Source organism: Gymnodraco acuticeps, unplaced genomic scaffold, assembly GCF_902827175.1.
Source record: "Gymnodraco acuticeps unplaced genomic scaffold, fGymAcu1.1, whole genome shotgun sequence".
NCBI classification, from domain to species: domain Eukaryota; kingdom Metazoa; phylum Chordata; class Actinopteri; order Perciformes; family Bathydraconidae; genus Gymnodraco; species Gymnodraco acuticeps.
This window is the reverse complement of record NW_022990141.1, coordinates 380,030-403,877: the sequence shown is the minus strand read 5'-3', so window position 1 is coordinate 403,877 and position 23,848 is coordinate 380,030. Positions and strand designations below refer to the sequence as shown.

General features: G+C 40.1%; 1 protein-coding gene across 1 annotated transcript; it reads left to right on the top strand.

The window, feature by feature from the left end:
- The first annotated feature begins 155 nt into the window (after positions 1-155).
- tubgcp5 (tubulin, gamma complex associated protein 5) lies at positions 156-22,339 on the top strand. The gene is made up of 23 exons (XM_034217171.1): positions 156-1,161; positions 1,242-1,295; positions 1,898-2,006; positions 2,116-2,212; positions 2,299-2,378; positions 3,008-3,143; positions 3,650-3,767; positions 4,699-4,788; positions 5,059-5,152; positions 5,243-5,495; positions 8,485-8,687; positions 9,216-9,331; positions 10,379-10,647; positions 11,174-11,372; positions 11,958-12,146; positions 13,446-13,628; positions 13,892-13,976; positions 14,054-14,174; positions 14,492-14,643; positions 17,619-17,744; positions 19,013-19,101; positions 19,185-19,285; positions 22,019-22,339. Exons 1-23 carry the CDS (start codon positions 1,028-1,030, stop codon positions 22,063-22,065), a joined length of 3,045 nt encoding a protein of 1,014 aa, XP_034073062.1. The 5' UTR covers positions 156-1,027; the 3' UTR covers positions 22,066-22,339.
- Positions 22,340-23,848: the final 1,509 nt, after the last annotated feature.

The window sequence follows — 23,848 nt, the reverse complement described above, 5'->3', positions numbered from 1 at the left end:
GTGTGGGTTTTAACCACGCCCCATTAAAGACAAAACTACCAGATTATTTCGTTTTCTTGTTCCCAGCGAAATACATGATGTAAACAACTGTTATAAAAGCCGTTAAAATGCGTAGGTTGTGCTGGCATGGTTCTTAAACAGTCGACAACTAAACAGATTGAAAACTCACAAAGAGCCTTAAAGGAAAAGACGGCCCAACGGATACTACCTACCCTAACAGTGCTGTAATAGTTATGACCGTTAGAAAATAAATTGTTTGTACTGTCTCTTGTACCTTGTGCTAAATTAGCTGTGAAAAATTATGTGAACCATTATATCATATACCAAAATATCAAAGAATCTTGTTAGAGAAGAGAGTCCAATGGCTACCACCTACTGTAACCCGATTTGAGTAGTGCTAGGAATCGTGGGAGATTGATGAGAAATACGTAGTCCTTTTGATTAGTGCTTTTAGTCAGTAGTGTATTCTTATCATAAGGCATTGAACGTACCCACGTTTAAAGTTTTAACTAAAAACGTTAACATGTAAGCAATGCATAATGAGAGTACCGTTAATTTGGAAAAATTAAAAGAGCCTTGTAGGTAAGAGTGTCTAAAGGAGACCTTCTACCGTAACCTAACCGGTGCAATGAATTCTGGGAGATTAGTGAGAAACTAGTGCTCCATGTGAACAACATTTTGAACAGTGTATTTATAGTATATATTATATAGAGTATACTATCTTAACCCGACAGTGTATTATCATCAGTTCAAAACAAATCATCGCTTACCCAAATTACTTTCTCTTGGGTGTTGCGCATGCGCCCAGTTTGTTGTCAGTTGGAGGCAACGACGCTCCGTACTGAATGAATGAGAGGAGAAATAGCTCTGACTATCATGCATTTGCAACGAACATCATTATGCTGATGTCATTATCTAACATTTTACATTTCGAGCAAGCTCTATAGCTTGCAGCATCAACAGGACTGACATACAGCTAAATCTACTACATCTACATGCTAACTTGAAGCTAACTGCTGTCAACAACATGGCGCACTGGACCACCTTCGAGAAAGAGACAGAGAGGGAAACTAAGAGACTGGTAGCATGTATCTCCGGGGTGGAGGACGAGGAAGACCAGAACTTTCAGCTGGCCCTCAAATTTGCCTGGTCCAACTTCAGGTAAAAGGGACGAGGAGCTAGCTTGTTAGCTGCTAGCATGCTAATGTGATGCTAATAATAACAATGTGGTTTGTTGACAGGTTCCATCGTTTCCTGGACGTGGACAGCCACAAGGTCCAGCGCAGTATAAGTGGGTGAGTGCTGCTCTTGTTGTCTTTTATAGGAGCATAACAATATCTATTCCACAAATGAAGGATTTGCTAATCAGTGCTGGGGAAGTATTGTAGGTTATACTTCATTATATTTAGGCTACTACAACAGAACAGTACACATATTGACTCTAATTATCTAAGTTTCATGAGGGAAATGGCTTTAAAGTATAATAATAAAATACTTTTCAATGCATACAAATGTCCCATATGACTCACACTCAAACTTAATACTGTATGTATCATGTACAAGCAGGATTTTATTGTTGTAGTTGGTTGAGTTGGAGCTGACTTTAAACTTTACAAATATAACAAATTGAAATTAGAAAGTAGTCAACATCTCCACATTATTACACACTTTTATATTAAGAAAAAACCCTCACATGTGAAGCTTTTAATGAAAAAGAGCGGTTTGATTTAACAAAAAATATATATATTCTAATGTTATCTCTAAAAAAGCATAAATATTTTGGATACCTGTAGTGGATCAAAAAGTTTCATTTGTATATGTATATAGTTGCATGCAAATTGCTCTAAGCTACAGTAATTGAATAAATATTGCATTTCTCTGCTGCTGTATTTTCCAGAATCTATGAGAAGCTTATGGTGCACTCAGACGTGGTTAAAGCAGAGAGCTGGACGAAGCTGACTGAAGAGTTCCTGAACTCACCGTTGCCTAACACAGATGGAGTAAAGGTAGGCAGGAGACGTGGGCCGACAGAAAACTCAATCATTAGTGAAGTTAATCTTTCTCCTGGCCCGCAAAATATGTGACACATTATTCACATGTTGTGTTTTTACCCAGAGTGATGCACACTACAGTCTCGTGTCCCTGCTGCTCTTCCTGTCGGAGTCCCCCTTGCACACAAACTTTACCGAGAGACCCAGGATAAAGGAGGCCGGTGAGTCGACGTCTCACAGATGCTTCGTTCTTTAAACTATTTTAAATGTCCATGGTAATAATTATCGCTTCCTCTTGTGTCTGCAGAAGCAAAAGACGACTTCGACTGGGCTAAATATCTGAGGGAGGATGAGGACATAGACGATGGACCATACCCAGACACCCCTGTGAGTTACTAATAACAAAACCCACTCTTTATTGACATCAATGTTTACAACAGCTGAATATAGTGTATTGTATCTTAAGTGTGTGGGAGCTTTAAATCCACAGCAAAGTAAGTAATGCAGCCGAAATAGACCCTCTCAACGGCTTTATTAACACAGTGAATCAGAAAGAGAGAAAAAGGGAAACGATCAATTAATACTTTTTTGTAAATAATTGAATGAATAAATACACAGTTTAAGATAGATGATTAAAAGTTGACTCTTTATAATAGTACTATATACACAGTACAGAATCTTGTTTTCTTAATCTTTTGAAAAAGTGAGATATTCATAGATTTTTCAGATGGATTAAAACAAATGTCATGAAACCTGGTGCAGATATTGAGATGAATTTAAGTGAAACATTTTCCTGTAACGCGGTGCAGTTTTAAAGAAAGAAGATTTACATTTAATTTTAAAGTCAGTGTTATGTTTACGAATTTTCCGTTAAAGAAAATATTCAGAAACAAAAGGTGTCAGAAATTTGAAAATGGCAAAAATCAAAAAGATAATCTGCAGTAGCCAAGAAAATTATAATCAGTGCATCTGTAGATTTCTATCTAAATAACATCTTATTAAAACGATTTTTTTAGGAGTGGTCTGAGGAGGAGAGCGAGGACGAGGACAGCCAGCAGCCAATCAGCAGAGTGGATTCTGGGATCCAGCTGGACCGGACACCGCAGGAGGATCAGGACAACAACAACAAGACGGTTCCTGTCACATGGACAGGTGCAAACAAACACATCACACTGCATCGACACACACAAACATGGAGAGTGTGTCTACATTTAAAGGTCACCTATTATGAACGTTTCAGGAAAAAAAGATTCTCTCTCTTTTTGTCCTGATCCATTTATATGAAAATGAACTGATCAGATTTTGGCCACTTTATGATGTCATAACGAGGTTTGACTACCCCCCCCCTTATCACCTGAATCTCCTCCAAGGGCACCATTGTGTTCTTTGTAACCAAATATCTCTCAGAGGGGCGTGGGGAGGGGCTCCTTATTTTCATCTAAAGTCACAGACAGAGAATCAGCACTTTGGAAACAGGGCTGAAACAGAGGGGATTATGGGTAATGCTGCAATGATCTGTTTGGTGTTTGGAGCCAAACACTTCAGAGACAGGTTTTGTATATATCTGAGACCTATAATATATTGAAGAAAAACAGTATAATAGGGGACCTTTAAGCTCTTTATCAATATTAAAATAACCCCACGGTGTGTCTCTGCAGTGGGGGAGCCGGGGGCCCGGGTCTGGCTGGAGCAGAACGTGGTGACTCCGTACTGGGTCACTCACGCTCCTCGGTTTCCTCACAGCCTACATCTACACTCCAACCTCCTCAACGTGTGGTAAGACTTATCTTTATTTTAATTTGAGTTTTTACTCAACACTTGCAGCCGTGCTGGGGATGCATGTGCAGGAAAACTGATACAAAATGAGCTTCAGAAAACTAGTTGGGCCAAATTTACAATGACTAGGTTAAAAGGAATATAGCCATAACATTTCTCAAAATACTTCCCCCCAAAAAAGGTCTAGTCGTGATTCCTAGGATTGGTATACAGCTAAAATACACAATATTATTTACCATGATATTTCAATTTTACTATCAAAATATGATATCTTGTTTAATAATATATATAACATACAATTTTGTCATGTTTAATTATAGCTTCAATATGCCATGATATTAAGATTTATTGTATACATACAAGTATACAGCTTTACTTTATAATATGACTTACATTTCTTTAAGGCTAAATGATTTATTATGACTTAATTCTGGCCATATTATAGATTTGTTTTACATTTTTTATTGACCTGCCATTATGTTTGTTTCCTTAAAGTATAGCAATTTTACTTAGTGATAGTATTTCAAAGCTGGTATCAATATTCAATCCAATCCACTTTATTTATGTAGCACATATTAAAAACAGAGGGTTTACCGAAGTGCTTCACAGCAAACATTATTATATTATTTTGTTTATAATAAAATACAATATTACAATAATAGATAAAAGGCACATAAAGGCTATGGACAGACAATAAAAGCATAAAAATCGATAAAACATAACTCAAACTGACTCGAAAGTGAGGGAAAAGAGGTGGGTCTTCAGACGGGACTTAAAATATTCCCCATATAGCCATATAAAACATTCACTTTTGTAAAAGATGTAGCACAAATACAATCACATTATAATGTTTGTGATCATAAGATTAATACTGTGTTGTTTGTGAGTTGAAATGACTATAAATGCTAACAGTCAGCGTCTCTCCTCTCAGGGATCAGCACCTGTACAACACTGATCCATTGTATCTGCCTGAAGAAAAGGCCTTTGTGACGGAGACCCAAGTAATCCGGGAGACGCTGTGGTGAGATGTGATGGCGCTGTGTGACTGTGCTCTTTGTTCAAACTCACAAAGAAATCATTCCTGCTCTCGCACAGGTTGGACATTTTTATAGAGCTGTGCAGAACGGTTTCAAGCTTCATTTATAACCGACATTTAAACTGTGAATCCAATGCTGCACAGTTGTTGTTGTTGTTTTTGCATGTAAATGGTCTGCAAAGGCTAAACCCCTGTGTTACACTCTAAATTCCCCCCTTCCTGAAACATAAAGTGTGTGTGTGTGTTGTTTTGCAGGCTTCTCTCCGGGGTTAAGAAACACTTTATATTCCAGCACCACGATGGAAAAGTGATAGTGAGGAACAACGTGGTGGTGACTCACCTGACCAGTGTAAGCTCAGGTCTAATATAGCTTGTGTTATATCTCAATAAAAGTGTTATTTCCCACTGTGTGACACAGTCTTTCCCGTCTGTGCTGCAGAACTGCCTGCGCTCGGTGCTGGAACACATCGCCGTGTACGGCCAGGCGGTGTTTCGTCTGCAGAAGTTCATCGACGAGGTGACGGGCTACAGCTCCGAGCCCTGCCCCCCCAGCTCCGGTTCCTCCCACGGCTCAAAGAAGGCCTCCGAGCCGCCCTTCAGGACCTACCAGGCCTTTGTGTGGGCGCTCAACAAGTACTTCACCAGCTTCAAAGAGGAGCTGACCACCATCGAGAGGGAGATCATCTGCAACGGTGAGCGGAGGATGTTAAGAGGGGGGTGAAACAGTGTCGCAGTGATCGATAGATAGATAGATGGATGGATGGATAGATAGATAGATAGATGGATGGATGGAGGCTGTGGCGCAGTGGAGTTCAGATCAGGGGGTCACAGGTTCAAACCCCACTGCAGTCAGCATGTCGTTGTGTCCCTGAGACACTTCACCCCAAATTGCTCCTGTGGGGATTGTTCACAGTATAGAGTATGTAAGTCGCTTTGGATAAAAGCGTCTAACAAGTAACATGTAATAGATAGATAGATCTAAAAAAAAACAAAAAGAGTTATTACGTCACAGCGTATACTTCAGCGGAATATCAAAACAACGGCCCGGGGTGCAAAACGCATTAATGAAAGCGACCCTCTACCAAGGCAAGGCAAGGCAAGGCAAGTTTATTTATATAGCACTTTTCAACACAAGGCAATTCAAAGTGCTTTACAAAAAATGAAAGACATTAAGAAAATGGCATTTAAAATCAGTCATTAAAAAGAAAAGCTAATAAAATAAACATTAAAAGAAAAAATACATGGATAAAAGTTACAGTGCAGTTTAAGATATGAATAGTTCAATTAAAAGCAGCGACAAAAAGAAAAGTCTTCAGCCTGGATTTAAAAGTAGTCAGAGTTGCAGCGGACCTGCAGGTTTCTGGGAGTTTGTTCCAGATATTTGGAGCATAATAACTGAACGCTGCTTCTCCATGTTTAGTTCTGACTCTGGGGACAGAAAGCTGACCAGTCCCTGAAGACCTGAGAGATCTGGATGGTTCATAATTTAGCAGGAGGTCAGAAATGTATTTTGGGCCTAAACCATTCAGTGCTTTATAAACCAGCAGCAGTATTTTGAAATCTATTCTTTGACACACAGGAAGCCAGTGTAAAGACTTCAGAACAGGAGTGATGTGATCCACTTTCTTAGTGTTAGTGAGGACTCGAGCAGCGGCGTTCTGAATCAGCTGCAGCTTCCTAATAGATTTTTTAGTGAGACCTGTGAAGACACCATTGCAGTAGTCGAGTCTACTGAAGATAAAAGCATGGACAAGTTTTTCCAAATCCTGCTGTGACATTAGTCTTTTAATCCTATATATATTCTTTAGGTGATAGTAGGCTGATTTAGTATCTGTTTTAATGTGACTGTTGAAACTCAGGTCAGAGTCCATGACTACACCTAGATTTCTGGCTTTATCTGTTGTTTTGAACATTGCAGGCTGAAGCTCAGCGCTAACTTTTATACGTTCTGACTTGGCTCCAAAAACCATTACCTCAGTTTTATCTTTGTTTAATTGGAGAAAGTTCTGACACATCCAGTCATTGATTTGTTCAATGCACTTACTCAGTGTTTGAATTGGAGCATAGACTCCTGGTGAAATTGTTACGTAAATTTGTGTGTCATCTGCATAGCTATGGTAACTTATTTTGTTGTTCTTCATTATCTGAGCCAGTGGTAGCATGTAGACGTTAAAGAGAAGAGGCCCCAAGATGGAGCCTTGAGGAACCCCACATGTCATATTTGTCAACTCAGATGTGTATTTATTTACCTATAGAAACAAAGTTGTTTCTGTCCTTTAAGTAGGATTCAAACCAATTTAGAACTGTTTCCGAAAGTCCCACCCAGTTTTCCAGTCGGTCTAGTAATATGCTGTGGTCAACAGTGTCAAACGCAGCACTGAGATCTGATACCACACAAACAACACCTGTAAATAACCCAATTTGTGTTCTTTGAAATTGAAAAGGATATTGCATTGTGTTTGTTACTTTCGCGAGTTTACGCTGTTGGCAGGAAGTTGTTGTTGCTATGGAAACAAGAAAAGCTTCACAGCGATCCATAAAGTCCTTGATAATAAAACCCACCCACTTAGAAAAAACCCCACCCATTTAGAGGGAAGATATGATTGGTCAATTGTACTGTCATTTGACATTACTCTCTCGTTGAGTTACTATAGCTGGGCCAGAGCCCTAGAGAGATAATGATTATCTCTGAGCTGGGCCCTCTGTGAATTCATAGCTGGACCACCAATCAGCTCTTGTCTTCACAGTACCCTCGCAGAGACTAGCTTCTTTCATTTAACCCTTCACATTCAAACTGAATAGGCAGATTCAAAGGATTTATTTATTTGGAAATGTTATTTTAAATACAATTAAATCAAGTTATTTTGGTAAAACTAATGAAAAATATAACTAAAAAAATATTTTAAAAAAAATATATATTTTAATGTTTTTAAATATTATTTTGTAGAATATCTTAGGCCCTCAGAGAGGCCTGAGGGCCCTGACGGCTCGCCACTGCAATCCAGTTTTAATGCTGCACATACCCGGCCGCTTTCCCAGCCTTGGCTCTCGGCGTCTCCATTTGCCGTCTTCATGAGCGCAGGTGGGGACAATCTCCAGTTGATTGTGGCGCGTTGTCCAGCTGATCCGGAATGACGGTGTCGGTTATGCAATAATCCAATTGTTGATCCTTAATCCATTGTGAGGTGATTCTTACTGTCCAGTTTCACTCGTAGAGTGTGAATTCACTTAATGTAATGGCAATTTTAATGTTACAATGTCCTATATCCGTTTGCCATTACTTCACAGGAGGGCTGGAGAGTGATCCAGACGCAGACACAAACAGATGATTTCCGGTCTTTTGCTGCAGTTAATAATGATGTTTATTTAGCTTTACATACGTAGGTAGGTACGTAGGTAGGTAGTCCCAATTTGGGAAATGTTTGCGTTGCAGCAGCATAAAAAACACAAGGCAATGTACATAAGAGAAACTAAGAGACAGAAATAAACAGTCCAATATATTTCAGAACTAGAAATAAAATAGCATTAAAAAATTAAAAGATAAAAAAATATATGTTGCGCTTTTCTTTTTAAATAATATTCAACATTGGACCAAAACATAGTTAAATACACACGGTGGTAAAATAAATGACAGGTAGTTTCTTCTTGTAACATCAGTGGTTTGTTTCTGCTCTGTTGCAGATGAGACGGTGACCCTGTCTGCGGTTCTGGAGCGGCTCCACCCTCACCTGGTTCAGATCAAAGTCCTGCACAAAGTGTTCTGCACGGGGGTCGCAGAGGTCCCCCACGAGACCCCCAACGTGGTGCGAGCCTCCCACCTGCTCAACACACTGTACAAAGCCATCATCGAGTACGACAGCGTGGGGGAGGCGTCGGAGCAGGCCGTGAGTTATCTATAGAAGAATAAAGCTCAGAGAATCAACGATCTCTACTTAGAACAGGCAGATGTTAACATTGGATAATGTGTATGCTTTATGAACACGTAAATATACATAAAAGGAATATGTATGTCATGAATATTTGGTAAAATATACTTTAAACAATCATTTTTAATGGTTACAGTGCTTTGTTTGTGCGAAATAGTCATTTCATTTCAGATTATATTAGTCAGATACATCCAAAGACCAACAACACACATACATAACATATTTTATTTTCCATATAATCCCATTTATAATACCACACATTTGGTCCCATTTTACTGTTGTGTTGTAATAGTTTGTTCTTTATTTCATTTCAGTCAGAAAACACGGTCATTGAGCTTTAAAAACAAGTCATTTCCCCAGCAGAATCATTGTATGTGGCTTTAGTCAGTTTTGAATATTGGTCCACAGTCTTGATTGTTCGATGTAAAATGTGTTTTGAAAGAACAATCTGTATTTCTGATCATGTCTGTGTGTTCCTCCCCTCAGGTGGCCTTGTTGTTCTCTCTGTGGACGGAGACAGTCAGACCGTATCTGGAGATCGTGGATGAATGGATCTTCTACGGACATTTGTTCGACCCAGCCAAAGAGTTCATCATCCAGAGGTATGAAGCAAAGGCCGAGCGAGGTTTTTTATATGTCACATTTCACATCCTCCGAGAGATATGTGGTTAAAAAGAACACAATGGTGCTCTAGGAGGAGATTTAGGTGATAAGGGGGGGTACCTTGGTTGGTGATTGGCTAATGGTTACACAAGCCACAAAAACATTGTGACATCATAAAGTGGCCAAAATCTGATCAGCTCATTTTCAGACAGGTTTTTATATAAATGGATCAGGACAAAAAGTGAGAGAGAATCTTTGTTCCTGAAACTTTCAGAATCTCTTTCCACAGAGGGGACACATGTTGATGTAGAAGAGACATGAAGAAGAGGGGACACATGTTGATGTAGAAGAGACATGAAGAAGAGGGGACACATGTTGATGTAGAAGAGACATGAGGAAGAGGGGACACATGTTGACGTAGAAGAGACATGAAGAAGAGGGGACACATGTTGATGAAGAAGAGACATGAAGAAGAGGGGACACATGTTGATGTAGAAGAGACATGGAGAAGTGGGGACACATGTTGATGTAGAAGAGACGTGAAGAAGAGGGGACACATGTTGATGTAGAAGAGACATGAAGAAGAGGGGACACATGTTGATGTAGAAGAGACATGAAGAAGAGGGGACACATGTTGATGTAGAAGAGACGTGAAGAAGAGGGGACACATGTTGATGTAGAAGAGACATGAAGAAGAGGGGACACATGTTGATGTAGAAGAGACATGAAGAAGAGGGGACACATGTTGATGTAGAAGAGACATGAAGAAGAGGAGACACATGTTGATGTAGAAGAGACATGAAGAAGAGGGGACACATGTTGATGTAGAAGAGACATGAAGAAGAGGGGACACATGTTGATGTAGAAGAGACATGAAGAAGAGGGGACACATGTTGATGTAGAAGAGACATGAAGAAGTGGATTTGGCATAATAGGTGACCTTTAAAGTAGAAAGAGTGGACTTGCATATTGTGTAAAAAAATGCAAGAACACGTCATTCCTAAAATAAAAACATGACATAAGATTTTCCTTTCTCTCCCGCTCAGGAACAAGGACGTGCCGGTGAACCACAGGGACTTCTGGTACGCCACCTACACGCTGTACAGTGTGTCGGAGACGGCGGACGGCCAGGAGAAGCTGAGCGACGCGGCCAGCGGCAGCTCGGGGGGGGACCCGGGCTCCGGCAGCAAGCAGCTCACCATGGTGTCCTTCCTCAAACCCGTCCTCAAGCAGATCATCATGGCCGGGAAGTCCATGCAGCTGCTCAAAAACCTGGACCGCACAGAGAGGGAGCCGACGGAGAAATCCTGCAGAGGTCAGTGGTCAGGCTTCAACTGTTTAGGGTTTCAATGAAGTGAAATCATGAGCCAATGCTGATGTTTAAAAAGCAGTCCGGGCACATTTAAAACAACACTATGTTTGAATGATGAACCTTTATTCTAACAAGGTGAATAACGACAATACAGGAGGCTGAACTCTCTCCCCTCCTTCCCTCTTCTCCCCCCTGCCCCCACTGGACTTTAACACCCCACACACACTCATACACTCCAATCCAGCACCAGACACTTTTTTACGCTGCTATATATTATATATAAAGATATTGAAGTGACTGTTATTTTGAATATATTGATTGTTGTGCTTTTATTTATGTCTTAATGTGTATAATGTATGTATAAATGTGTCTTTTGATTGTGTATATAGAGGTATATACATATTTTTATATATATTTGTATTTCTGTATTCGTGATTGTGGGAAACGGTATTTCCATCTTTCTGTCTGTACACACAAACTGAAAGATTGACGATAAACTTGACTTTGATATGCGATGGTTGTGTTGCAGACGCAGAGAGGAAGAGTTTGTACGCTCTGTTCCTGGAGTCGGTGCAGTCCCGGCTCTGCAGTCAGGAGGATTCTCCAGCAGAGGGCGTCACGGAGCAGCAGGCCACCAGGAGGAGCCTGATCAAGATGCAGTCCATCATCAAGCAGCACCTGCAGATAGAAGACGTGCACGACCCCCTGCTGGCCATCAACTTCGCCAGGTAAGATGTTACATTCATGTGAGGGATGTTAAGCAGCAAGGCGATTTATATTTTTATTATGCATCAACATGTGTCCCCTCTGTGGAAAGAGACTCTGAAAGTTTCAGGAACAAAGATTCTCTCTCTTTTTGTCCTGATCCATTTCTATAAAAACCTGTCTGAAAATGAGCTGATCAGATTCTGGCCACTTTGTGATGTCATAACGATGTTTTGGCTTGTGTAACCATTAGCCAATCACCAACCAAGGTAACCCCCCCCCCACCTTATCACCTGAATCTCCTCCTAGAGCACCATTGTGTTTTTTGTAACCAAATATCTCTCAGAGGGGCGTGGGGAGGGGCTCCTTATTTTCATCTAAAGTAACAGACAGAGAATCAGCACTTTTTAAACAGGGCTGAAACAGAGGGGATTATGGGTAATGCTGCAATGATCTGTTTGGTGTTTGGAGCCAAACACTTCAGAGACATGTTTTGTATATATCTGAGACCTATAATATATTGATGAAAAACAGTATAATAGGGAACCTTTTAATGAACACCGACGGGGTGTTGATAAATCCTGAGAGTTTGAATGTGTTTCCCTCAGGTTGTATCTGGAGCAGAGCGACTTCCACGAGCGTTTCTCCGGAGGCGACTTCATCGTGGACCGCTCGTCGCAGGCCGTCACCTGCCAGACGTTCGAGCTCACGCTGCGCTCCTGCCTCTACCCGCACATCCAGAGGAGGTACATCGAGTGCTGCGGGAACCTCATGCAGACCCTGAAGAAGGACTACAAGTACGTAGCACTGCCGACAAATCGTCTAAGAAATCAGGTCCGATGTCTTTTCCTAACCTATTCTCCTTAACCTCAGTGAAAAACATCATGGGGTTTAGGAAAGAAGGGAAGAAGGAGTCAACAGGACTTAAGAGAAGAGACTGCACTGACACTGAAGGATCATCTAGAGCAGTGTTTTTCAACCTTTTTTGAGCTGCGGTACATTTTTTACATACCAACAACCAAGAAAAGTTACAAAATGACATTGTAGCATAATAGAGCACAAATAAGATATTAAATGACCAGTATCTCATTCAAGTAACGATTTCAGCTGCTAAGTAGTTTTGAGAGCTCTGTCCTTGGGGTTTTTCTCATAATTGTTACCTGTTTTACAGTTTGTTTCTGCAGGCAGTATAATGTGAATCTGTCTTGCTCCCACAACCTTTCCCTCGCACCACTTAATGCTACTGTCCTAAATTAACGGTCATTATTGCGCTACCTACTCAGGGTGTCCGCGGGGTCTTAAAAAGTATTACAAGTTGATAAATCAATTTAGCGAAAATGAAGGCTATTAAAAAAGTATTAAACGGCATTTTTCAAGGTATCACATTTTGTAGCTTGTTTTCAATAAGTATATAAATGGTCCAAAGAGGTTGTATTCTACAGTCTGCCTGAATGTAGTCATTGTGTAGGTGTGTAGTGTGATTCTGTGTAGTTTATTGATGGCATCCCGTTGGATTTGACGCCATCTGAACAGGACATCGCACGCTCACTGCTTGATAGCGCGCAGAGGTCCGTTTACGCCGGTTGTTAAACAACATCGTTTTGGGGAAATGCAAGTTTGCGTCCAAATGGTTGGAAGATAAGGAGGAAGGACAATCAATACTGTATATAGTCAATGTGAGGTAAAGTGTGTCGCCAAGGTAACCGGTTAAAACTCAAAGTGGCGATGAGGTCTTAAAATGTATGGAAAGGGTCTTAAACAAGGTCTTAAAAGGTTTTACATTTGACTTCAGGATTCCTACATATACCCTGCTACTGCTATTTACTGGCATGGAAGAGTATTTAGTTAAAGTATGTTGCAGGCACAGAAGCTCAACAATGGCAGATTATTAACATTAACCAAATCATGTTTTTTTGGACCGATTTAGTAAGATTGGGCAATCTCTCACGGCACAGTGGTTGAACATCTCTGATCTATTCCAACTGCTCTGATCCTGGCTGATACTGAGGGTAATTTTACTCCTTTAGGAACCTCCCTGAGAGAAAAATAAATGTGACCTTAACCCTGATCCTTGTTCTCCCTGGATGTCTCCGCAGGCTGCTGGAATACCTGCAGGCGATGAGGAACTACTTCCTGCTGGAGGCCGGAGACACCATGTACGACTTCTACACCTCCATCTTTGAGAAGGCGCAGGAGAAGGAGTGCTGGCAGCAGCTGTCCTTCCTCAACGTGCAGCTGCAGGAGGCGGTGGGGCAGCGCCACCCGGAGGACAGCAGCAGGTACTGCGGCAGCCTATTTATCAGGGAGGGAGAGGCAGGTTCAGAAATTCTTTATTCATCCCACAGCAGGATATTTACAGCAAAGAAATAGAGCAGACAAAAGGTTATATAGAGGTAAGCACACTTTAAAAAGTCATAAAAGGTACACACATTAAAATTGGATAATCTGACCCAGTGGAGCATGAGATTGATGTACGATGTGATGATTAGAAAAGGTATTTTTCATCATCGAACAGTACATTTTACACTCGTGTATTTTACAGGTTGTCCATCTTCTTGGAGAACATGGACCCTGCCAGGAAGAAGCATCCAGTGAATAACCTAGAAGTGTTAACCCTGTGTTACAAGGTGAGCATCACACATGTATTAAATAACATTTTAAAAAGCACCTTCGATCTGCTGCTCACTGAGTTCCCTCCCCTCAGGTTCCCTGGCCGGTGGACATCGTGATCAGCTCTGAGTGTCAGAAGATTTACAACCAAGTGTTTCTGCTGCTGCTGCAGATCAAATGGGCCAAATACAGCCTGGACAAACTGCGCTTCAGCGGTACGAAGGGAATGATCGTGAAAAATGACTTGTTCTTTTTTATTCATATCATATCAACTTTCTTAAGGAATATAACTTGACTGTGTGTGTGCCTCCTTTTGTGTGCAGTTTTTAAGCAGAACGAACATGTTTTGAAATGTTAAAAACCAACATTTGTGTGTTAGTGTTTGGATCAGAATATTTGCTTGGATTGAAACATGTAGACCTATCTTTTTCTTTCACTGTGCAAAAATACCAGCTTGAAAGACTTGCAACATCTCCACAGTAAACGTTCATTGTGATTTTCTAATCTGTGAAATATGTTTTGTATCTTTCAGATTTCGAGGACGTCTCTAAGAAGCAGGAGGGCGCAGCGTGTGAGGAGGTGAAGGTCAAAGACTCCAGAAACCAGCAGATCCACAGGATGTGTCTGCTCAGAGTCAAACTCATGCACTTTGTCAACAGCCTGCACAACTACATCATGACCAGGGTGAGAACACACATCTTATTATTTACTGTAGAGCAGGGGTGTCCAAAACCTTTTCACCGAGGACCACATACAGAAAAATGTACGAAGGGCTGGGCCACTCACTAGAGCAGTGGTTCCCAAACGGTGTGCCGCGGTACACTGGTGTGCCGTGAGGCAAGTCCGGGTGTGCCGTGGGATTTTGTGACAACCATACGTTATTATTGCAATATACTACACAAAAATAATTATTTTTTAATTTACTATATCAGTACTTTGTAGGTTTATATGTACGTAATCTGCGCGACTTGTGCGTCCACATCTCCACGTGCAGTGCTGCATAAACATGGCTGAGTCAGCGATAACTTTCGAGGGGTGGAGGATTGCCCATTATTTTGAGTTCGTCCGAAGAATAGACAGGAATGTGACGGTGAGGTGCAAACTGTGTCCAGGCCAGAAGCTGTTATCCACTGCTGGAAACACCACGTCAAACCTCAACAAGCACCTGCAAAGAACACATGCTAAGGTGAAGCTACCGCACACGCTATTTGTTGTTTGTTTATATCACCTAGTCTGTTCTTCTTCTCTGTCTTCCGGTTGTTGCCTGTTTTGAATGACAAATACACACTACCGCCGCCTGCTGGTAAGGAAAGTTATTGCCACTCACGCATGCGCAGTTCGTACGTGCTCGGCGAGTAAAGTAACGAGTTACTTTATGTAGATAGTAACGAAGTAGTGTAATATATTACTTTTTTTTAGTAACGACCCCATCTCTGGAGTTGGCGTTCTCTACTCTGATTTACATGAAGAACAACAGGAGGTCACGGCTCTCTATTGAACAGGACTTGCGAGTGGCCCTCTCCTCAGTGCCACCAAGGATTAAAAAATTCTGCGCGCCCCGACCAAGCCCCCAGGAAGTGCGCCGGAGTCTGATGAGAATATTCGTGCTGGTCAAACGGCGGTACTACACTTCCTTTAGGTTGCTGGGCCCGGAAACACTTTTTCCCATTGATTTACATTGGGAAAGAGTGGTCTGTAACTCGTTGGATAATTTTTTTTAAACTAAATAAACTACCCAGTATGAACGTTTGTATAGCCCTTATTAAAAACATTTGTTCCTCAAGTTGTAAAAATGTGCTAATAACGTTATTCTGAGAGTTATTTCCCTCTGCATTATGAACGCGCATCTAACCCACGGGACCGCGCTGCCCAGCACGTTCATGTTACGTGTTCAGTACTACATGCGTTTATCTTTACCCATGGATGCACAATAACAACGGACCATATCGCCTTACTGCCAGCCCACGGAGCTGTAATAATGGATATATTGCACATGTTTGCTGTAATTCATCATTTGTAAAATATTATACTACATGGTATGATGTAAATCTTGTACCGTAAATGTTGTATGAAATAAAGTTAATTTTACCGACGTAGATTAACGTTCCTGTAGCTTCTTATTGCACTTGTAATTGTTTTAGTTACTTGTGGGCTACTTAACATGAATAATCACAGTTACTATCCTTTTACTCCATCACATTTAAAAAAGAAATAGGCTATTGTTATTTTAACTCCACCACAGTAATCCATCATCAGCTTTACTTTTTAGATAAAGTTTTAACTCACAACTGATCATAACAGGCTTCAACATATACATTTTTATATATTACCAAGTGGTTTCATGTACAACCCACACAAGTATCATGCTAAATGAAGCTCTGTTGCTTGGATATCACTAGATCCTGATGTCAGCGTAATATAAAAGTACATAACGATTGATGTGTAACTTAGCATAATTTACTAGCTAGCCGCTAGCTGCTAACTGCCGCCTCGTTAATATAAATCCAGTACCATGCTGTCATGAACGCGCGGTGCTGTTACGTGTACGCAAATTCACGTGCTTAATGTGAACGAGCCTTTTGGGCGGCGTGGTTAAAGTTGCGCATGCTCTATGAGCGCACATACGGGTACTTCTCAGGCATGCTGGGTAATCTGTGACATTTCGCTCTCTCAAAAGTTGGGCCATTTTGTCATCATGCGTCATTGAGCAACTCTCATAGGAATGAATGAGGCCCCGCCTCCCACGCTGTATCCAGTTCTTATTATACATCCATGGCCCCGACAGGCACATGTATCTCACTAATTTGTAAGTCGCCAAAAATATTTACAATAGCACATGTTTCAATGCTGATTGCTGAAATGTTACATTTATAATTTGTAGTTCAGGACCATGGACAAAGCAGCTTCCTTGCATTGACAGTTCTCTGTGCTGAATTTCTGCTGAGTTTCCTTTGCCTCATTTTTAATGTTGTGACCTGTCTGGTTTAAATGAGTGTGTTGCTGCTTTGATAAAGCCTAATTTGATAAAGTTTCAAATTAATTTCTGAAATATTTCGTTAATAAATATTTCATGAGTAATATAGTTGTCTTTGTCACATTTTATTTGGCATTAGTAAATAATTATGCACATTTACAGATATTTTACATGATATGAGTGATAACACGTGTTATAAGGGCTATTTTGCACAATAGGTGTGCCTTCAGATTTTTACTAAAACTAAAAGTTTGGGAACCACTGCACTAGAGGTATATCGCCTCATGAGTTCAGTTATAAGTTAGCAAAATCAATCAAATTAAGGTAAGTGATGCTTGTGAGTGCTGGCAGCTCATCCCTTAAAACAGAAGCCTCAGATTGATTATAATAAGGAGAAATATGAAGGGTGTATTTCAAGCTTGTAAATAAGTTATTGGGCTTTTTTTCTTATCAACTAAGATATGTTAGAAAATGTTTCCAACTTGAATTGACTGAATGTATTTGAAAAGTGATCTTATTAACACATGAATACTACTGTGTAATATATTTGTACATATATATTTAAGAAGTACAATATAAGACAAGCTCAAGTTTCATTTGTGGGCCATATTCCATTATACTTTTTAATTAAAAACAGATTATAAAGAGATATCAAGAGTTAAATGTGTCTGCGTTGTCTCTGCAGATTCTGCACAGCACGGGTCTGGAGTTTCAGCACCAGGTCCAGGAGGCCAAGGATCTGGATCAGCTGATCAAGATCCACTACAGATATCTGGCTACGATCCACGACCGCTGCCTCCTCAGGGAGAAGGTACACACTGTTATCTTGTTCATCTTGTTTTGTTATTCATAAATGATGAAATGTTTTATTTTAAAGGTCCCCTATTATACTGTTTTTCATCAGTATATTATAGGTCTCAGATATATACAAAACATCCCATATCCCATAATCCCCTCTGTTTCAGCCCTGTTTCCAAAGGGCTGATTCTCTGTCTGCATTTCCACTGCAGCGTGTAGCACGGTTTAAGCGTGCCGTGCCAAACCCGGCCCGTTTTTTGTTGCGTTTCCACTAGGGGTAGTTCCGGCTAACGGGTACTTTTTCACAGTTTTTCTGGCCCTCCAAAATCATGGTTCTTTCCGGGCCAACAACCGGGCTAAATATGCTAAACTAGTGAGAGAATTGCTGGCAAGGGGGCTACAACTACAACACAATGAACATATTTGACCGTGATTTAATTGTAATACATGTTTCAAAATGATGCCAAAGTAACAACATACTGATACCGGTTAGTAAAAACCATGAATTAATGCTTTGACAAGTCTGCAGACAGACGGCAGGCGACAAACCTTTTAAAATGCGTGTTTTCTGAATGGAGCTTGGCTAAGCTAACGTTGTATATGCTCCGACCGTCCACACTCACAACAACGGCCTATACAGACATAAATAAACCAGCGACTGTATTCGCCATAACACAGACAGTCTGTTACCTTGGTTGGTGATTGGCTAATGGTTACACAAGCCAAAAAATCGTTATGACATCATAAAGTGGCCAAAATCTGATCAGCTCATTTTCAGACAGGTTTTTATAGAAATGGATCAGGACAAAAAGAGAGAGAATCTTTTTTCCTGAAACTTTCAGAGTCTCTTTCCACAGAGGGGACACATGTTGATGTAGAAGAGACATGGAGAAGAGGGGACACATGTTGATGTAGAAGAGACATGAAGAAGAGGGGACACATGTTGATGTAGAAGAGACATGAAGAAGAGGGGACACATGTTGATGTAGAAGAGACATGAAGAAGAGGGGACACATGTTGATGTAGAAGAGACATGAAGAAGAGGGGACACATGTTGATGTAGAAGAGACATGAAGAAGAGGGGACACATGTTGATGTAGAAGAGACATGAAGAAGAGGGGACACATGTTGATGTAGAAGAGACATGAAAAAGTGGATTTTGTATAATAGGTGACCTTTAATTACATACATACATCATTGAGGTGACTCACAATAACCAGCTCCATGTATTTATGTCACTAAATATATTCACTGTTGTCAAATTTTGTTTTGTTTTCTCAGGTCAGTTTTGTGAAGGAGGCGATAATGAAAGTCCTCAATCTGGTCCTCATCTTCTCCGACCGCTGGCAAGCCGGATTCGGAGCCTGGAAGTAAGACATTAAAAATAAAATGCTGTATTATAAAAATTCCTTGATTGTTTTTACATTTTGTGTTTTGTTTTTTTTCCTTTCAGGATTGAGTCCATCGATAAAATGGAATCAGATTTCAAAAACTGTCACATGTTCCTCGTGACAATTCTCAACAAGGCCGTCTGTCGAGGATCCTTTCCTCACTGTAAGTAAAACACAAAGAAAAATACTTATTTATTTTCAGCTTATGTACAGAATAATAAGGCTGCCATCTTTGGACCTTTTACATAATGGCAAAAATAATAATATTAACCCAAATTAGCATTATAGGTCCCCTTTAAGGCAAGGCAAGTTTATTTATATAGCACCTCAAGGCAATTCAAAGTGCTTTACAAAAATGAAAACCAAAACAGTCATTAAAAACCAAAGATAATAAAATAAACATACAAAAATGTCTTCATTAAAAAATACAAAGTTACAGTGCAGTTTAAGATGTGAATAGTTCAATTAAAAGCAGCGGCAAAAAGAAAAGTCTTCCCATGTTCACCACCTTAAAGCCTTTAAAGTGGTAAACATTTTTAAAAACCTCATGTATTTATGAGAAGAGTATTCTCTGAGATTATAACGTTTTCCAAAAAGACATTAATTGTGAGTTATTTCTCGCAGATTTAAGACATTTTTCTTGTACATTTGTACAACTTTATATCAGAGAATGAATATCAACTGGTAATTTGTCTTGTAAAATTACCACTTTAAACAGGGTGGGGGTAAATTAAGTATTCTCTTAGATTAAGGGGATTACATTCTGTAGGAAAAACTCACACATTTACGAAAAATAAAACATGATTAATGTCTGAGATTATAAAGTTATACAATTTCCAAAAACACTTATTAGGCGCTTTCACACCTACTTTGCCGTAATTAGTTCATCAGAACTCTTCTTCTTCTTCTTCTTCTGCTTTGGGTTTACTGGCAGGCCGCAAACAACTTCACGGCGTATACTGCCACCCGAAGTCCCCGGCCGGAAGTCCCCGGAGTTGGGGACTGGCTTCAGTAGAAGCTGCTGGGACTCTCAGCAGCTTCTACTGAAGCCTTCCGAGTCGCCTGAAGCGCCAACACCTCCTCATCACTCCACCGCTCCCATGTTTTTTTTTGTGTTGCCATAAGTTATTCTCTCTCCGTTGGTGTGCTGGGCTAATGCTAATGCTAATAATGCTAATGCCAGCAAATACACAATGGCGGCTTCACAAAACTTTTCAGAGTTTTACGGGGCGTGGTTTAGTGCTGCACGATTCTTGCTCAAATGTGAATCACGATTTTCCTCCATAAGGATTGAGATCACGATTCTCACATGATTCTCATCGTTTCAATGAAAATATTTATTGCACTCTTACTCTTAGACGTCACGTGAGTACAATTAATTTAAACAGACAACATTTGTCTCTCTTGTAACAAAAATATTTTATGGTGACGTTGCAGGTGATTTAATAGGTTTGTGGTGTTACCTGACGTCGTTGCGACGAAAACGTCTCTCATTATATGTGTTATAATGTTTTTTTAACAGACGTTGTCTGATTATATAATCATATGCGCGGGCCGCTAGTGTCTGTTGATCTCCAGATTAACAGCAGCATGAGAATAACCTGCCGATGCTCCATGGCGGAGGCTCCGGTAGAAATTGCCGGGATTTGCGTTTTTACCCCCGTAATGTCTGACCAATGGTTGAACAGCATTTCCGTGCACATGACTTGTGTTTAAAGTTTATAGTCCGTTTGAGTTTTGCCCGTGTGAACGCAAACCGAACCTTCTGAAAAATGAAACAATGTAACAAACTGTGGTCTGGTGCGCACCAGAGAGCGGACTATTAGGTTGAATGCACCCTAATGCGAGCAAATAAAATGGCGGCTTCACAAAACTTTTCAGAGTTTTACGGGGCGTGGTTTGCAATCCGCCCAGCCAATCAGAAATTGGAACTTTTTTCTCCCCATGAAAGTACCTGCTCTCTAGCAGGGACTGAAAAGGGGGTGAAAAGGTTCTCATGAACTAAGTTCTAGTTCCGGATTTTTTTGGTGTGAACGCACATTTTCGGAACTATACTTGGAAAAGTACTCCGGTGTGAAAGCGCCTATTGTGACTCAGAGATTTATAAATTGAATTCTCACAATTTTATTATCAGAGGATGAATATCATGTGCTTATTTTTCTCTTAACCCTCCCACAGCTCCTTCATTTATAACTTTTCACCTACAATAACCCTTAATGCGCGTCATGAGTACTTTTCCCAGGAATAGTTCCGATAGTTCCTGGGATTTTGCATTCACACCAAATAGATCTGGTACTAGAACTTTTTTTCGGGAACCTTTTCACCCCCTTTGCAGTCCCTGCTAGAGAGGTGGTACTTTATTGGGGAGGAAAAGGTTCCAATTTCTGATTGGTTGGGCGAATTGCAAACCACGCCCCGTAAAACTCTGAAAAGTTTTTGGTGAAGCCGCAATTTTATTTACTTTATTAGTATTAGCATTAGCCCAGCGCACCAACGGAGAGAGACTAACTCATGGCAACACAAAATAGAACGTGGGATCGGTGGAGTGATGAGGAGGTGTCGGCGCTTCTGGCGATTTACCCGGGGCTTCCACCCAAAGTCCAGGAGTCCGGGGGGCTCTGGGACTTCGGGTGGCAGTATACGCCGTGAAGTTGTTTGCGGCCTGCCAGTAAACCCAAAGCAGAAGAAGAAGAAGTGACGTCAGCGGCTTCATTTGCGTAATCCTCCCTCAGGGACTTATTCCGGTATGAACGTGATTTACTAAAAGAGTTACGGGACTAAAGAGTTCGGCGGGACTAAGTACTGGGAACTAAGTACGGCAAAGTACTTGGTGTGAAAGCGGCTATTGATAATGAACATGAAGTACTGACTCTCTCTCTGCTTCTCCTCCCTACAGTGGAGTCTCTCGCCCTCTCTCTGATGGCCGGGTTCGAGCAGTGCTGAGGAAACATCGTTCGCTCTGAAGATTTATTTATGTTTCTCTGTCTGTCTGCTGTCATTGTTCACGATGCAACACAATAAAACATCCGCTGTGATCTGTTGGAGACGGACTTTGTGGCGGTCGAGGATTACCTGCGACTTCAAGCTGCCTGTGAACATGCATCAGCTTCTATATTTAAAAAAGCCTTTTGTATAAATATTTTTTTTACATGCTGTTATGTTGACTGTTAATAATGTGTATATGTGAAGCACAATAAATCTTGCACAATGCTGAGTATACAGTGTAATGTTGTTATTCAGGATAATGCTCTAGAATAAAGTCGTATTAAGGTTTGTAAAGAGTAGAGAAACTCAATGCACTCTTTTAGCACAAGGTATACACTCATACTGTGTGTTGGCAAGTTATGTATGATTACTTTTATGTCACTTTTTTGGATAGAAATTAATTGTAATATGGTTTATTTGTCAATTTTAGGACATGGGGTAGTGCTGCACTTCAACCTCTTGTGGCCAGAAATAAATGCATAAGCACAGGAGAGAAAAGCACAAACACACTTTTCATCCTATTTGTATTCCTCCCTTATTATTATAATGATATATATACATACAAACAAAAAACTACTTGCATTATATTCAAGACATACTGTATATTATAGTTAATGCAGGGCGAGAGAGAGAATCTGTCCAGATGAAGAAACCAAAAGTGGCAAAATGCTGACACACTTCCATTTTTTTTTACTTCACTAGTCACCATTTGTCTTTTTTTAGTTCTTGTGTGTCTCGTTGGCAGTAATGACCCTCCATACTCTTGGGCAGCTCTTTTTTCCAAATGTATTGAATATTTTTTTCAAATACATCAGAAAAAGGCTCATCACATCAGTGGTCATTAAATACATTCAATCTGAGGGCATAATGAACAAAAACAAGTGGTCAATCAGAGGTGTGTAGAAATCTGTAAAATTGTTGGACTTTTTTACTTTTGCAACATTTAATTGAATTTCTCCTCATTTTTATGTCATAAAGAAAACCTAAAGATACTAGCCATTTAGGACAGAGAGTGAATACACATACTATCCAGAGATGCTGTATGAGAAACCAATGTGAGTTTGGAAAATTGCACAATATAAATGTATTTTAGTAGACCTCAACAATGGAATTATGATCAGTAGAAATGGCCATGACATGGGACCTTTAAGACTGGAACAAGAATCTGTATGTTACTAAGTAAATATAGTTTAGTTTATTTATTTTTTTCGAGCGTGTAAAACCAAAGAAAATACAAATGAAACAAAAGATGATACAGACATGATACAGTACTATACAAATGAATGCAATAACAAAACGAAATATGTAATTAATAATTGAATAATCTGTAGTATCATTGTCTGATATCAATATATATAACTTTATTGATTTACCACTGCAATCTACCCGCTACCACACAGTATTCTACACTTATTTTATTTAATAAATACTGCTTACTTACTCATTTCCCCTGAATGTGTACTTCTGTACGTTTTTTATTTTATTTTAAATACGATGTGCATGCCTTTTTATTTAATAGTGTGTTAATTGTTGTACTTTACTTGTATTTACATGTTATTTTACTTTGTACTTCTACCCCGCTATAGTTCAGAGGTAAATGGTGTACTTCTACTCTACTACATGTATTTAGTACCTTTAGTTACATTACAGATCTGGATGATTCTGTAGCTACTAACATAGCTACAGAGTAATTATGTCGTTGAAAATCTTAGGTCACACAACAATGCAACACAATAATACA

What these genes read in the sequence shown, in the direction of transcription:
- tubgcp5 (XM_034217171.1), top strand. Translation starts at nt 1,028, where the DNA reads ATGGCGCACTGGACCACCTTCGAGAAAGAGACAGAGAGGGAAACTAAG. An exon ending in TCCAACCTCCTCAACGTGTG is followed by an intron (nt 3,768 to 4,698) that starts GTAAGACTTATC and finishes CTCTCCTCTCAG; the next exon opens with GGATCAGCACCTGTACAACA. An exon ending in GAGGGAGATCATCTGCAACG is followed by an intron (nt 5,496 to 8,484) that starts GTGAGCGGAGGA and finishes GCTCTGTTGCAG; the next exon opens with ATGAGACGGTGACCCTGTCT.